The sequence below is a fragment of the Eumetopias jubatus genome, unplaced genomic scaffold, assembly GCF_037043125.1.
Source record: "Eumetopias jubatus isolate StellerSeaLion01/CBP00866 unplaced genomic scaffold, mEumJub1_p1.0 scaffold_4, whole genome shotgun sequence".
In the NCBI taxonomy this organism is placed as follows: Eukaryota; Metazoa; Chordata; class Mammalia; order Carnivora; family Otariidae; genus Eumetopias; species Eumetopias jubatus.
Genome location: NW_028274810.1, coordinates 127476210 through 127493984, shown reverse-complemented (window position 1 = coordinate 127493984; position 17775 = coordinate 127476210). Strand labels below are relative to the sequence as shown.

Genomic DNA, 17775 nt, shown 5'->3' with positions numbered 1-17775 from the left:
GGAAAGTATGTGAGACATTTGAGAAACTGAATCTTAGTTCTATCTACCATGACACCATTTATTTACATGATTGGTTTGAGTAGAGAATAAAGAATGTGAAATGCTTTATTTGATTTATTTTCTGCTTTTTTTAAAGATTTTTTAAATTTAAGTAGTCTCTATACCCAACATAGAGCTCAAACTTACAACTCCGAGGTCAAGAGTCACATGCTCTACCATCTTAGCCAGCCAAGCACCCCTGATTGATTTTCTACTTTCAATTTTTTTTTCAAGTTTATTTTTCAGTAATCTCTATACCCAACGTGGGGCTCAAACTCACAACCCCAAGATCAAGAGTCGCAAACTCTTCTGACTGAGCCAGTCAGGTGCCCTTGATTTTCTACTTTTAAAGCAGACATAGTAGCGAGTTCTTGTGCATTGGCCAATTTTGACACTAATTTGCAAAGCCACATGTGAATGTGTTTGACATTCAATACAGTACTTTGCTAAAGGCAGGTGTGTTGACTTGCTAGCCGACACTAATTACTCTCAAACTTTATGTTCTTATAGACATTTTGGAGTCACATTTATTCACAAAATGAAAAGAAAAGGTCAGTGTGGTAGGCAGAATAATGTGCTCACAAAGATGTACACATCCTAATTTCTAGAACCTGTAAATATGCCATATTATATGGCAAAGGGGAATTTACGATTGCTGATGGGATGAAAGTTGTTCATCAGCTGACTTTAAGATAGGGAGATTATCCTGGATTACCTGGGTGGGTTCAATTTGGATCCAATCACTGGCATCTTAAATATGGAAGAGGGAGGCAGAGGAAGCAACGTCAGAGTGAAGTCATGTCAGAAAGACTTTGCTGACTATTGATGGCTTTGAAGATGGAAAGGGGACTCAAGTGAAGGAATGCAGGAATCCTCTAGAAGCTGGAAAGGACAAGAAAACGGATGGTCTCTGAGTGCCTCCAAAAGGGAATGCAACCCTACCTACACCTTGATTTTAGCCCAGTGAGACCCATTTCAGGCTTCTGACCCCCAGAACTGTAAGATAATACATTTCTGTTGTTGTAAGCCACTAATACAGTCAGTATTAAAAGGCATATAGGAAATTAACTTTCCCCCTCTTAAATTGCTTAATCAACAGAATGTGCTTTACACCTTAGTGTCTCCAAGTAATTCTTTCTGAAGAACTTTCTGTCTCCAGAGAATGTGAATGCACATTGGCTCAAAAATAGCTGTTTATACCTACATTATTCCAGCATCTTCTTTTCAAGACAAGTTGTGAAATGAACTGGAACACAGAAAACATATTGTTGTGTTGGCTGCAATAAAAAAAATATTACATGACAGAATGGTGGGACTAATACTTTCTCAGTATTTCATAGTAAATCTGCACTGGGTTTCAGCAGTATTTGTTTTGGAAGGTTATAAGCAGAAACCACTGAAGGTAAAGTAACTGTCATTTAAAAACCTCAAAGCATATAAAATTGGAGACTTTGCATCAGGGCTAGATTTAACTTTATAAAGATCTCTGTGTTAAGAAATTTACACCTATTTTTTTGTTGTTAGTAGTAGTCAAACATGTTTGGACAGTTGAGAATATTTTCTTTACTGCTCTTTTCAGCATCTTTATAATGGGTCATGAAATGAAACATAGTAGGTTCTAAGCAAGATAAAAACTCCCCCCCAGTATATCTCACAGTAAATTTCTCTATTTTAAGTTCTCCTATTTATAGAACATTGGGCAACACATTTATTTACTTTTTTAAAGATTCATTTATTTATTTGTGAGAAAGCAAGAGAGGGGAGGGGCAGAGGGAGAGAAATCCTCAAGCAGACTCCCTGCTGAGCGCAGAGCACAACCCAGGGCTCAGTCTCAGGACCCTGAGATCATGACCTGAGCCAAAATCAAGAGTTGACCCTTAACCAATTGAGCCACCTGGGCGCCCCAGGGCAGTGCATTTAATTGAAAAATAACTGAGATAAAAAGCCAAGATTTTTGTTGTTTGTTTAGGTGTTTTTAGATCCCTCAGAAAAATAAGCCAAATACTTCTCTGCTGCTTAAAGGTCATTTACTTAATAAATATAAGAGGTTGTTCTATTGATACTGCACCCAAAACTATGTTTTGAAAGAGAACACATTCTCACTGCCCATACTACTCCATCTTGATCAGTTAGAGGTTTTTGGTTGCAAATAAAAGAAACCTTCTCTGGCCAATTGAAGCAAAAAAAAAAAAAAAAAATGTATTTACTGGTAGGTAACAAAGTAGCTCATATCATTAAAGTAAAAGTTAAATAATTAAGCTTTGAAAAGGATGGGACTCTAGGAACACCCTGCGTAAAATTTCTAGGAAACAGTGACCATTTTTTATTAGGGCATGTTATTGCAATGTAATGATGGTCTCTTTTCCTTCCTTCCATTGCTGGACACAAGTTTCAGATTCTTGGGAGAGTCTGCCCGACCCTGTTTGAGTCATTTTCTTACCCCTTAGTCAGGGGAATATGGCTGATTGATAACACAGCTGAGGCCCCATGCGGTGCAGAGGAAGTGTTGTTCCAGGGAAGAAACCAGCAGGGTACTAAAAAAGGCAGACAGGGGGCAATCATGGGTAGTGAAGAACAGATCTTCATTTCGGTTTTCCTGTATAAAAAGTAATGTTTCAGGAAATTAATGAAAATATTTTATTGGAAATAAATATTTGGGGGTGCCTGGATGGCTCAGTCGATTGAGTGTCCCACTCTTGATTTTAGCTCAGGTCATGATCTCAGGGTGGTGAGATCAAACCACGAGTTGAGCTCTGCATTGGCCGTTGGAGCCTGCTTAAGATTCTCTCTCTCTCTCTCCCTCTGCCTTTCCCTCTGCCCTTCCTGCCCCACCTCCCCAACACACATGCTTATGCTCTCTCTCCAAAAAAAAAAAAAAAGAAATCTTTGCATAAGTTGTCACATGTCAAAAGAGCAAGATTTCTGTTGTTGAGTTGAAGTGGAAGAAAGGAAAAAAGAAAGCGAGAAGGAAGGGATGGAGGGAGGGAAGGATGGAAAGTTACCCCTTTAATAGGCACATTATGAAATAAAATTTCCCAAATGCCTATTGATAACAGCGAGGCTTCAATAAATCACGTGAACATTCATTTTCTGCCTACAAGATTTGATTTCTATGAGAATAATTGTAGTGAAATTTGGTGGTTTAAAAAAACTTCCCTCTCAAAAAAGAAACCCACAACACAACAAAACAAAAACAGCCCTATACGTTCAGTAACAAGCCTAACCCTGCAGTAGAGACGAAAATAAAGAATGGACCCTCCTCATTCTTCCTCCTCCATTCCTCTTCAGGATGAAATACATATATTCACAAATGTTGTATTTGGCCCAGTCCCACACAGGAAGCCTGGCTTCACCATGCAAGGAATGAGTTGGTTGGCTTACTCTGGGTTCTTGGTGTGGGCTAGAAATCAAACTTTATACTCGTTTTTTGTCTTCTTAAAAAGCTTAGGATTTTAACTAACATGAATTAAATTCTGAGTCAAATTCACATCAGCATTTGTAATATTACTGGAAGTTAAGGGTATGTATAGAAGCACCTCCTTTGTGCTTGCAAAAAGAAAAATCATGGATCTGGCATCAAATATACCCAACTTTTCGTTTCATGAGATAAGAGCAATGATTTCTGTACTGCATTTACAGCGTTTTTCTCAATCTTGGCTACCATTGCTCTGATGCAAGTCCCAGGGTCTGTCTACCATACAGAGAAAAAGGAGTTAACTTTGAAGTTTGAAACTATGACCTCATGCCTCCTTCTTTCTTAACTAGCCTTTTTTCTTTTCACTCTTTTTCCCCTAAAGACAAAAAACTAAAGGAAATGTGAGCTTTGTGTCTAACCAAGATTTTCTCTTACTGATTGTGGTAGTATTTTTGCTGATCTAGCAATAGATGTGGTCTGTTGATAAAAGAGAATGGTGGTATTGCTTTTTACTAGCAGTCATAATGGGACTGTAGTCATATGCATCATTGTTATCCTCATCACTTTCTCCTGGGGGTTCAAAAGGCTATGGTTATTAACTAAAAAAATGTGGCAGAGCTATAAACTCAGACCACATTTAAAGAACAGTAGCCTGGTGGGGCACCAGGGTGGCTCAGTTAAGTGTCTGCCTTTAGCTCAGGTCATGATCCAGGGGTCCTGGGATTGAGCCCTGCATTGGGCTCCCTGCTCAGAGGGGAGTCTACTTCTCCCTCTCCCTTTGACCATCCCCCCCTTGCTCATTCTCTCTCTCAAATAAATAAAACCTTTAAAGAACAGTAGCCTGGGTAGAAAATGCTGTAAAGATTTCTAATCTTGGGGCACCTGGGTGGCTCAGTTGGTTAAGCGACTGCCTTTGGCTCAGGTCATGATCCTGGAGTCCCGGGATCGAGTCCCGCATCGGGCTCCCTGCTCAGCGGGGAGTCTGCTTCTCCCTCTGACCCTCCCCCCTCTTATGCTCTCTCTCTCTATCTTATTCTCTCTCTCAAATAAATAAATAAAATCTTTAAAAAAAGGATTTCTAATCTTGAACTTAGGAATTCTGAATATTGTTGACTTATTTGCCCTCCTTGAGAAGTCAGCACACCTGGGGTACTGACAGAATTGGTTGATCCTCTTGCAACTGTCTAGACTGCGTCCTCCACCGTCCTTGTTGTACTTCTCCACTTGATGGTTCCCAGGCATGTCAGCTGTCTTTCACCAGGGCATTCATGCAGAACTTGGTAATAAGCTTGGCCAATGAGGTCTACCAGCCCACTGGCAAGATTTGGCCAAGCAACTGGATATATTGTTTAAAATTGTTTAATACTTATTTTAAATTTTCTTCCATAAGTAATAAGAGCCTACCTATAAATAGATTATTCTCATCAAGTTGCAGACTAAGCAAAAATAGTAATAGTTTTTCTGTTCATCCAAATGTTAGATTTAGCCACCTTCCTCTTGAATTTCAAAATATTCTTATGATAAATCCATATTTTCCCATAAACGAGAGAAATGTCAACTCTTTGTTCCATTGAGAATGGCTAGCATTCTCTACTAAGAGGTAGGAAAGGGCAACAGAAAGAGAGTACCTACCCTTAAGATTGTGTCCTTCACTGCTTATTGATTTTGAATGAGTGGGTAGTTTGTAGAGGAGTAGGTTACTCATTCATCTAGCTCAATGAAGGGTGCCTTCTTAATATGGCTTTTCTGCCGAAGAAACAGCATTTCACTTGGGGTCAGGGAATGTCATTCACCAGTATGTGAACTTGGGCAAGTCTCTAGCTTCTCTTTGGTTCCCTTATATATAAAATCGGTATGGCACTGTATTTTTGTGAGAATTAAGTGAGCTTTTGAGATCATCTCTTAGATGATATAAAGGCAAGAGAAGCAAACATTTACAGTCTACTTTTTCTAAAAATAAAGTTTTGGAAGAAGCAATCACTGAAGTTTCTTTAATAAGTGACAGAACTAAAATACAATTAATGCCCAAACCCCATGTTGTGCTACATACCTATTAAGGAGAATGTTTGCTTCCTCCCCCTCTTTCTGTTTCCTAAAGTGAGAAAGAAAGGCAACGCATGAGAGTGGGTAGTAAGTGCTAACTTTTCTGTTACATGTAAGCTTTTTTTTGACAAACTAATTTCAAAATTATGAGATCTTGCCATTTGCAATGACGCGGATGGAACTGGAGGGTGTTATGCTGAGTGAAATAAGTCAATCAGAGAAAGACATGTATCATATGACCTCACTGATATGAGGAATTCTTAATCTCAGGAAACAAACTGAGGGTTGCTGGAGTGGTGGGGGGTGGGAGGGATGGGGCGGCTGGGTGATAGACAATGGGGAGGGTATGTGCTATGGTGAGCTCTGTGAATTGTGCAAGACTGTTGAATCACAGATCTGTACCTCTGAAACAAATAATGCAATATATGTTAAGAAAAAAAAAGATAGCAGGAGGGGAAGGATGAAGGGGGGTAAATCGGAGGGGGAGACAAACCATGAGAGATGATGGACTCTGAAAAACAAACTGAGGGTTCTAGAGGGGAGGGGTGTGGGGGGGATGGGTTAGCCTGGTGATGGGTATTAAAGAGGGCACGTTCTGCGTGGAGCACTGGGTGTTATGCACAAACAATGAATCATGGAACACTACATCAAAAACTAATGATGTAATGTATGGTGATTAACATAACAAAAAAATTTAAAGGGAAAAATATTATGTAATTAAAATCTTCTTAAACTATTTCTTTTGAAATTCTGGAACACTGATGTAGGGTTCCAAAAACATGTTTTGAAGTTTGAATGACATACACAAGAGTAATATAGACCTACCCATTTTGTGAACTATCAGAAAAGATTAAATGTACTGGCATGACTCATGATCATATGCTGTGTATCTTTCTGAAAGATATAAATCAGCTACACTTCAAGAATGGATCAGACTTTATAATACATAATTATTTTTTATTTGGTCCTTTTTATTTTGGTCCTTTATAATCTCTTTCTCAAATGTTTTTAAATGAAGATCTTATTAATATAATATGTCCATGATAGCCTTCTTAAATGACCTTATCATAAAAAATATTGGATTACTAAAGTGAAAAACCTAAAGGCATAAAAACAGGTCCCAATAGAGTAGATTATAAAAGCTTACATATTCCAAGATGGAAAAAAAAAATCATCCTTGTAACATAATGAACATTTTACAAGATTGGCTTTAATTTAAACTAGACTAGAGCATTAAATTTTAACCCTAAGTTATAGGTCTTTGTCATAAGGTCAGTACTATTTGAATAAATGCTTATCTCTTGAATAAGAAACAGATGCTCTTGGGTTTGTGTCATTGTGCAAACTGATCAATTCATTAATGAGGTTATAGAAGGAGCATATTTTGAGGCTGATGAAGTCATGTGTTTTGATTTCATTATGTTGACTCTTCAGTTTAACTAATGGCAGCTTAAATGTTTCAACATTTAAACAACTTTTGTTTCTCTTTTTGCAGTGGCTCCACCCACACGGTTAAGATATAATGTATTATCTCATGACAGTATACAGATTTCATGGAAGGCTCCAAGGGGGAAATTTGGTGGATACAAACTTCTTGTAACTCCAACTTCAGGTAAAAACAGTTAATTGTGTTTTCACAATTAGCAACTTTTTACACATAGATAAATCATTTGAAAGTTTTGTTTTTAATTTCATATTTGAACTTGAAATCTTACCCTCTAATCAAGGAAATAATGTTCCTAAAGTCTAAAGAGTAACTATTAGGCTCCATAATTCTCCTCAGGAGAAATTTCCAGACTATTAAAATCTTCACTACCTCTGTTTCAACATAGTATGAATACTTTTGGTCTGTTGACACTTAAAAAAAATACAATACATCTGGAAAGCCAACAGTTGTGACCAGCTAAGTAAATTATGATTAATTAACTTGATAGTATATTACTCAGCAATTCTACATTAAAATGATAAAAGCTAAGTAGACACTGTGAAAATAAGTGATAAATTAAAGCAGGAAAAGTAAAAGATTTATTGATCATGAAGATAAGTAGTTACGCAAAATTTTTTAAATTAAATTTTTGGTTTAATTTTTTTCTTCTATTTTATGTTTTTATTATACAAGTACGATCAATGAAACAATACAGAGTATGTAGAGGATTTGCCATTGTTACATAGGGCCATGGAGACAAGGACAAGGTCAACAGCATGAACTGCTTGAGCTCCACACCTGGTTCTGTGGTGTATAAGAAATGTCATTTGGGGGGTGCCTGGGTGGCTCAGTTGGTTAAGTGGCTGCCTTCAGCTCAGGTCATGATCCCAGTGTCCCAGGATCGAGCCCCGCGACGGGCTCCCTGCTCAGCAGGGAGTCTGCTTCTCCCTCTCCCTCTGCCTGCTACTCTGCCTACTTGTGCTCTCTCTCTGTCAAATAAATAAATAATCTTTAAAAAAAAAAAGAAATGTCATTTGGGCAAGTTATATAACCTCTCCATTCTCCGGTTTCTTCCTGTGTAAAATGCACAAACAGCACTAGTTCCCACCTCATGGAGTTGTAAGGCTTGGAACTCAAAATGTGATCTGAGAATCAGCACAGGCATCAGCTGAGAGCAAATGCAGAATATTGGTCCCCATCTCCCACCTGCTGAATCAGCATCTGATCTTTACAAAGATCCCCAGATGACTCCTATGCATGTTAAATTTGGGAAGCACTTGTGAGGACTAAATGAATTTATAAAGGTAAAGCACTTAGAACAGTGATGGTTAGATAGTCAGAGCTCAATCATATTGCCCGTGATGATATAAAGATGATTTGAGCATGTCTCTCAGATCTCATTTCCTTTCCTAGGATCCTGTTTCACATAGTCTGTAAGAAATATTTAATAATAGAATATTTGTAAAATACATATATATTTATATACTTATAATAATTTTTCCTCTTTATTGGTGATGAAGATGGTTATATGGACCTGGGCTCCTTGCTGTTGGAGTCCTTTTCCCAACTCATTTAATGAGGCTGACAGATGCCCTGTTGTTTATAATTGTGGACATCTTACCCAGTGGTGGATTTAAAATCTCAAACAAAACAAACAGCTGAAACACCTGGCTCCTTGCTTGGCCATGAAAAACGAACCTTCTAGAAGGCTATTAGTAAATATTACCCACAGACTCCTTAGATTGATTCATGGTTCAGTGATACTGATGCCAACTTTACCCATGTTGGCTCACAGAAGTGACACACTTGCAGAAAGCAATATTTCATTCTCAAGCCTAGTTCAGAATTTTCATTTTGAAGTATAGCCCAATTGTGAAATAACTTTGACTTCTAAAAATGCTGTTTGTGTTCTGAAATAAGCCATCATGGGGAATTCAAGTTTAAGAGATTCTTGGGGCAAGTTAAGATGGCAGAGTAGTAGGGGGACCCTGAACTTACCTCACCCCTTGAACACAGCTAGATCAAAAAGCAAATCATTTTGAACTAGGAAATCGATCTGAGGATTAAGAAAACAATCTGCACAATTAGAGGGAGAGAACATGGCAGACGTGAGGTTTGGAAATGTGAATTGGGGGAGAGAAAAGCTGCGGTGTCACGGAGGGAAGGAAGCCCTTTTTGCAGAGAGAAGACAGAGAAAGAGGGGGAGAGGAAGAGAGAGAGTGGAGGCTAGAGCTGCTTACACCAAACCCAAAAAGTCAACACCAAGAAATATCATAGTGAAACTTGCAAAATACAAAGATAAAGAGAGAATTATGAAAACAGTGAGGGACAAAAGGTCCTTAACCTACAAGGGTAGACATAAGGTTAGTAGCAGACCTGTCTACAGAAACTTGGCAGGACAGAAGAGAGTGACACTGATATACTCAGAGTGACATGATATATTCAGTGTGCTGAATGGGAAAAAATGCAGTCAAGAATAGTATATCCAGCAAGGCTGTCATTCAGAATAGAAAGAGAGATAAAGAGTTTCCAAGACAAGCAAAAACTAAAGGAGTTCGTGAACACCAAACCAGCTCTGCAAGAAATATTAAAGGGGACGCTTTGAGCGGGAAAGAGAAACCAAAAGCAACAAAGACTAGGAAGGAACAGAGACAGTCTACAGGAATGGCAACTTCACAGGTAATACAATGGCACTAAATTCATATCTATCAATAATTACTCTGAATGTAAATGGACTAACTGCCCCAATCAAAAGACATAGTGTATGAGAATGGATAAAAAAACCCAAACCCATTGATATGCTGCTTATAAGAGACTCATAGACCCAAAGACACCTCCAGATTGAAAGTGAAGGGGTAGAGAACCATTTATCATGCCAATGGACATCAAAAAGAAGCTGAGTAGCCATCCTTATATCAGGCAAACTAGATTTTAAACCAAAGACTGTAGTAAGAGATGAAGAATGGCACTGTATCATAATAAAGGGGTCTATCCAACAAGAAGATCTAACAATTGCAAATATTTATGCTCCCAACTTGGTAGTAGCCAAATATATAAATCAATAATAACAAACTTAAACTCATTGGTAATAATGCAATAATAGTAGGGAACTTTAATACCCCACTCACAGCAATGGACAGATCACCTAAGCAGAAAATCAACAAGGAAACAATGGCTTTGAATGACAGACTGGAGCAAATGGACTTAACAGATACATTCAGAGCATTTCATCCTAAAGCAGCAGAATACACATTCTTTTCAAGTGCACATGGAACATTCTCCAGAATAGATCACATACTGGGTCACAAATTGGGCCTCAACCAGTACAAAAAGATGGAGATCATACCATGCATATTTTCAGGCCACAGTGCAATTAAACTTGAAGTCAACCATAAGAAAAAATTTGAAAAGATCACAAATGGAGGTTAAAGAACATCCTACTACAGAATGAATGGGTTAACCAGGAAATTAAAGAAGAAATAAAAAAAAAATACATGGTAGCAAATGAAAATGAAAACACGACAGTCCAAAACCGTTGAGATGCAGCAAAGGCAGTCATGTAAGAGGGCAGTATATAGCAATTCAGGCCTTCCTCAAGAAGCAAGAAAAGTCTCAAATACACAACCTAACCTTATACCTAAAGGAGCTGTAAAAAGAACACCAAATAAAGCCTAAAACCAGCAGAAGAAGAGAAATAATAAAGATTAGAGCAAAAATAAATGATACACAAATTTAAAAACCCAGTAGAACAGATCAACACAATGAGGAGCTGGATCTTTGAAAGAATTAACAATACTGATAAACTCCTAGCCAGACTTATCAAAAAGAAAAGAGAAAAGTCCCAAATAAATAAAATCATGAATGAAAGAGGAGAGATCATAATCAATACAACAGAAATACAATTATAAGAGAATATTATGAGCAATTATATGGCAACAAATTGGGCAATCTGGAAGAAATAGATACATTCCTAGAAACATATAAATGACCAAAACTGAAAAGGAAGAAATAGAAAATTTCAACAGACCCATAATCAGCAAAGAAATTGAAACAGTAATCAAAAATCTCCCAACAGGGGCGCCTGGGTGGCTCAGTCGGTTAAGCGACTGCTTTCAGCTCGGGTCATGATCTCAGGGTCCTGGGATCGAGCCCCGCATTGGGCTCCCTGCTCGGCGGGAAGCCTGCTTCTCCCTCTCCCACTCCCCCTGCTTGTGTTCCCTCTCTTGCTGTCTCTCTCTCTGTCAAATAAATAAATAAAATAAAGATCTTTAAAAAAAAAAATCTCCCAACAAATGAGTCCAGGGCCAGATGGATTCCCAGGGGAATTCTACCATTTAACAAAGAAGTAATACCTATTCGTCTGAAACTGTTCCAAAAAATAGAAATGGAAGGAAAATTTCCAAACTCATTCTATGAAGCCAGCATTACTTTGATTCCAAAACCAGGCAGAGGCCTCACTAAAAAAGAGAATTACAGAACAATATCCCTGATGAACATGTATGCAAAAATTCTCAACAAGATACTAGCCAATCAAATCCAACAGTACATTAAAATGATTATTCACCACGATCAAGTGGGATTTATTCCTGGACTGCAAGAGTGGTTCAATATCTGCAAATCAATCAATGTCCATACACCACATTAAAAAAAGGACAAGAACCATATGATCCTCTCAGATGCAGAAAAAGCATTTGATAATATACAGCATCCTTTCTTGATAAAACCCTCAAGAAAGTAGGATAGAAGGAACATATCTCAATATCATGAAGGCCATACTTGAAAGACCCACAGCAAATATCATCCTCAATGGGGAAAAACTGAGAACTTTTCCTGTGAAGTCAGGAACATGGCAGGGATGTCCACTCTCATCACTGGTGTTCAGCATAGTACTGGAAGTCCTGGCCTCAGCAATCAGAAAACCAAAAGAAATAAAAGGCATCCAAATTGGCAAAGAAGAAGTCAAACTTTCACTCTTCACAGACAACATAATAACTCTGTGTAGAAAACCCGTAAGTCTCCACCAAAAAATTCCTAGAACTGATACATATTCAGCAAAGTCGCAGGATATAAAATCAATGTACAGAAATCTGTTGCATTTCTATACACCAATAATGAGGCAGCAGAAAGAGAAATCAAGGAATTGATCCCATTTACAACTGCATCAGAAAGCATAAGATACCTAAGAATAAACCTAACCAAAGAGGTAAAAGATCTGTACTGAAAACTATAGAACACTTATGAAAGAAATTGAAGAAGAAGACACAAAGAAATGGAAAATCATCCCTTGCTTATGGATTGTAAGAACAAATATTATTAAATTGTCTGTACTACCCAAAGCAATCTATGCATTCCGGGCAATCCCTATCAAAATACCACCATCATTTTTCACAGAGCTAGAACAAACAGTTCTAAAATTTGTGTGGAAACAGACAAGACCCCGAATAGTCAGAGGAATGTTGAAAAAGAAAACTGAAGCTGGGGGCATCATAATTCCAGACTTGAAGCTGTATTACAAAGATGTAATGATCACGACACTATGGTACTGGCACAAAAACAGACACATAGTTCAATGGAACAGAATAGAGAACACAGTGGACCCACAACTCTATGGTCAACTAATCTTCGACAAAGCAGGAAAGAACATCCAATGGTAAAAAGACAATCTCTTCAACAAATGATGTTGGGAAAACTGGACAGCGACATGCAGAAGAATGAAACTAGACCATTTTCTTACGCCATACAGAAAAATAAATCCAAAATGGATGAAAGACCTAAATGTGAAACAGGAAACAATCAAAATCCTAGAGGAGAACACAGGCAGCAACCTCTTTGACCTTGGCCGCAGCAACTTCTTGCTAGGCACACCTGCAGAGGCAAGGGAAACAAAAGCAAAAATGAACTATTGGGACTTCATCAAGATAAAAATCTTCTGCACAGTGAATGAAACAATCAAAAAACTAAAAGGCAACCTAAGGAATGGGAGAAGATATTTGCAAATTACATATCAGATAAAGGGCTAATATCCAAAATCTATAAAGAACATATCAAACTCAACAGGCAAAAAATAATCTAGTTAAGAAATGGGCAGAAGACATGAACAGACATTTCTCCAAAGAAGACATACAAATGGCCAGGAGATACACGAAAAAATGCTCAACATTACTCTGCATCAGGGAAATACAAATCAAAACCACAATGAGATACTACCTCACACCTGTCAGAATGGCTAACATTAAGAACTCAGGAAATAACATATGTTGGCGAAGATGCAGAGAAAAGGGAACACACTTACACTGTTGGTGGGAATGCAAACTGGTACAGCCACTGTGGAACATAGTATGGAACTTCCTCAAAAGGTTAAAAATAGAAATACCCTATGACCCATCAATTGCACTATGAGGTATTTATCCAGAGGATAAAAAAATACTGATTCAAAAGGGCACATGCACCCCAGTGTTTTATATCAGCACTATCAACAATAGCGAAATTATGGAAAGAGAGCTCAAATGTCCATCAACTGATGAATGGAAAAAGATGTGGCATATATACAAAAATATATACATATATATACACATACGTATATACATATATACGTATACATATATAATATGGAATATTAGTCAGCCATCAAAAGGAATGAAATCTTGGCATTTGCAGCAACGTGGATGGAACTAGAGTGTATTATGCTAAGCAAAATAAGTCAGTCAGAGAAAGATAAATACCATATGATTTTACTCATATATGGAATTTAAAAAACAAAACAGATGAACATAGAGGAAGGGAAGAAAAAATGAGATAAAACCAGAGAAGGAAGCAACCCATAAGAGACTCTTAACTGTAGAGAACGAACTGAGGGTTGCTGGAGGGGAGGTGGGTGGGGGGATGGGCTAAATGGGTGATGGGCATTAAGGAGGGCACTTGTTGTGATGAACACTGGGTGTTATATGTAAGCAATGAATCATTAAATTCTACTCCTGTAATCAATACTACACTGTATGTTGACTAACTTGAATTTAAATAAAAGCTTGGAAGAAAAAAAAAGAGATTCTTGAACATCATTATGACTTTAAAGGTCAAAATACGAGTTTCCGATTTGTGGTACCTCTGAGAATTCCCCATATCTGATCTTGAAAGTTTATTCTTTTTCCTCCAGGTAATTGGTGTTTTAACTTTCCCTGATTAATTACTGATAATACTAAACTATTCAGTATACCATGTAGGTGGCATTAAAGAATCAGGGAGTCTTAGAAGTGACTTGTGTAGCCTCTGACCCAAATCTCAGCCAGATTCTTCAATCCTCTCTGCCACAGCACACCCACAAAGCAAACCTCCAGCTCTTACTTAAACACCTCCAGAGACAAAATAAAAATTGAGGGTGAAAGCAAATTATTTCTTCATGAATACTGGTTATATTTTTTCCAGTGACTCAGTGTCCTTACTACAGTGACCCAAGCCAATAAGACGGTGTTGACACTCTGTTATCTACTTGATCAAACATAAAATAGAGTGAACAAAAAAGTAATAAATGCATCCAGACACAAAATGTAGACATTTTAGCACTGCAAGACGTGTTCCAAATACAGTTTATACCAGTCTTTCCCAAAGCGCATTCCATGGTAACCTGCAAGATGCTCATAACTGTTATACAACCATTTAAATGGTTTAATGGTCAAAGAAATTTAAGAAGTCCTATTTTTTTTAAAGATTTTATTTATTCATGAGAGACAGACAGAGAGAGAGAGGCAGAGGGAGAAGCAGGCTCCCAAGGAGCAGGGAGCCCGATGCGGGACTCGATCCCAGGACTCCAGGATCATGACCTGAGCCGAAGACAGACGCTTAAGCATCTGAGCCACCCAGGCACCCAAGAAGTCCTATTTTAAAGAGTTTCATTGCAGAATTCTCAAAGCCTTTAGTAAAATAATACACCTATGCCTCTCAGGGATTCTAATACAGAGTATTCTGAGAAACTTTTTTTTTCTTAGTGAAACACACATCAAGAAAGATTTATGTGGTGCACTTTGTAGTAGATGAGCTTTAAATAATAGACGTTTGTGAAACTGGGTTTAATATCTTGGACATAAATGCATTTGGCAAGAAAAAGGCTCAGTTCTGCCTTCTAGTAGCAGGCAGCATGGATGATAGCAGCATCAAATTCCAGACATAACATCATTAATTTTATGAGACTATGATTACAATATATTGTAATCTGTGTTATGTTTAATTCATTCAGCAAATTTCAGATCCTTTTTGCTGTTAGGGCTAGCAGGGCGGAAGCTTTCAATTTCTCCTTTCTCAGACTTAGTACCTACTGCCAGAAATTAGAAAAGAAAGGCATATTTGGAATTTCGCCTAAAAGTTGAATATTTAACCAACAGTATTTCCACAAAAGCCTTAGATGTCAGTCTAATTTGATGGAGAGATAATGGAGGTTTGAAATCTTTTCACGATGCAAGCTAACATTTAAGTAGCCGGGCAGTGACTGGTTCTGTCAACATCCTGAGCCAGTTACGCTCAGACTTAATATAATTACATTGCTAATGCTTTAGGGATGCTTTGACTCAGTTTAGAGAGACCATAGCAAAAATTCCAGCATAGATAATGGCACTCAGTCTGCCTTTATCTTTCCCTTCACTTTTAAGTGGAATTCTTTCCTTGAAGACTGTATCTGATGTTGAGGGCTTACTGTCTTCTAATCCTGTACTATGTCTTTCCCTAGTGTATAAAAGCAATAATGCCTTATGATGAAAGATTTTTGTAAATGTGTTTTGTCTAAATTAGACAAGTTATCTAATGCAAAGAGTACAACCAAGAATGATAAAGAACAATGTTAAATTTAAGTGCTACGTGCCTATGCACCATTAGGTATATATTTAAGTGTTTTCACCTTTTAAAATCTTGATTGCTGATTAATAAATTTTCTTAATGTATCCAGTTAACCTGTTTCTTAGTACTGATTTATCTTTTTGTTTTATTATAGGTGGCAAAACCAATCAGTTGAATCTCCAGAACACTGCAACTAAAGCAATTATTCAAGGTCTTATGCCAGACCAGAACTACACAGTTCAAATTATTGCATACAACAAAGACAAAGAAAGCAAGCCAGCCCAAGGTCAATTCAGAAGTACGTATTTACAGTTCTTAAAGTGCTACCATGGGACTCTGTTCCAGCTCTGAGTTTGAATCTGTGGTAAATATTGTAACAGGTTAAAATTGGATTGTTTGGTGAAGACATCTTGAGAGATATTTAGTGAAATCATCCATGAGTTCCTTCTATCACTAATACACTTCTGCTCCTCCCTTAACCTGTTGCACTGCATGCCTGTTTAAATCCTCTAAGTTTTACGTCTCAAATGCTCTCCTTCACACTGTCCTCGGAAACTTACCCAGACGTCTCATCTGCCCGGTACCTAATAGGTGCTCGATGAATACTTACGAGTCATTCAGTGGGTGATGCCTACACCTGCTTTATAGTATCCCTAGCAAATGCCAGTCTAGCCTCTACGTAAACAATCTATACAACACGGAATTTAACTCTTTTTAATAATGAATCAGTTGACTTTTATCATCGGCCTATTATGTGCCAGGTCCCATGACCAAGAGCTCTGTGAACATGGTAAGTGTTAGGGAGAGAGATATGTTCCGGCCTCTATGAAGGGAGATGCTCTCTCTGTCCCAATAATGGGCTGGGATAAGAATGGATGGGGGATGGCTTCATATTTGAGCCACTTCTCAAATAGCAAGTTGGGCAGACAGGGAAAGGCAGGGCATGCCAAGATATTCTAAGCAATGGAGAAAGCTTTGAGGCAGCCCAATCTATGTCATTAGAATGCCTTTCCTATATTAAGTTTAAAAGTTGTTCTTACAGGCTGTGCTTCTTCTGTCTTTCAGGAGATAGATATTCATTCATTTATTCTTTTTTTTCCATTTAACAAATATATATTGCATGGCTGCTAAGTGTCAGGCCTTATTTTAGGCACTGGGAACATAACAAGCCACTGCCCCCATGGACCTTATATTCTCGTAAGCAGAGACCCCAGCAACTACCTCTTCCTGGGAGTGGTCATTCATATATGGACGGCAAAGGTTTTTTTTTTTTTTTTTTATGTATTGTGAAAGCAAACAGAAGAGGCCTGTCCTGGTTAACTTTCTGTTTACTTCATTGTTAATACAGACTCTTTAAAAATTCCAATTTTTAAGGGATAATTTTAAACATATTTTAAAAAATCAGCAGGATAGTATAATAAACCCCTAAGTATCCATCAGTCATTTCAACAATGAGCTATTCATGGCTAATCTTATTTCATATACTATCCTCACCCCCCACTCTGCCCTAATTTTGAGGCAAATTCTGGACATCGTTTCAAATAACAATAGCTTTTCAAATCCTGCCATTAGATTAATCCACAAATCTGGGAGGCTGTGGGATTTATCCATGAATCTAGAACTGTGTGTTGTTCCAGCTGGATTTTCTGCCCCTCTCTCCTTTTTTTTTTCTTCCTCTTCTAAGTAATGTTTTATGGCATATATTTTGTGATTTTTTTTTTTTAATTAAAAAGCCCCCGACTTGGTTAACCTGCTACCTCTTAAAATTTCTGAACAAAGACATTTGGTAAATCCACCTGTTAGTAGTTCATGCAGATGTTTTAAACATGACATTCTTTTGAGATTCACATTATCTGGAAGCTCTGGAAAAGGTTTTTTATGTTACTTCCAATATAAATCAGCTTCTGTCTTCCTTTATTGGCACTATACTTGCGTTTCTGGCCTCTGACATTTCAACATGAGTAAGCGAAATAACTCTTCTTAAAGTTTATGAGAAGCAGTGAAAGGACCTGGAGACATTTTACTTTAG

General features: G+C 37.7%; 1 protein-coding gene across 8 annotated transcripts in view; it reads left to right on the top strand.

The window, feature by feature from the left end:
* Positions 1 to 17775, top strand: part of COL14A1 (collagen type XIV alpha 1 chain) — a 196505-nt gene that overhangs the window by 2903 nt on the left and 175827 nt on the right. For all 8 annotated transcript variants that reach the window (XM_088023091.1, XM_088023097.1, XM_088023094.1 and 5 more), the window contains exons 2-3: positions 6993 to 7109; positions 15901 to 16044. In XM_088023091.1, the coding sequence (XP_087879217.1) occupies positions 6993 to 7109; positions 15901 to 16044 (261 nt within the window). The remainder of the gene's footprint in view (positions 1 to 6992; positions 7110 to 15900; positions 16045 to 17775) is intronic.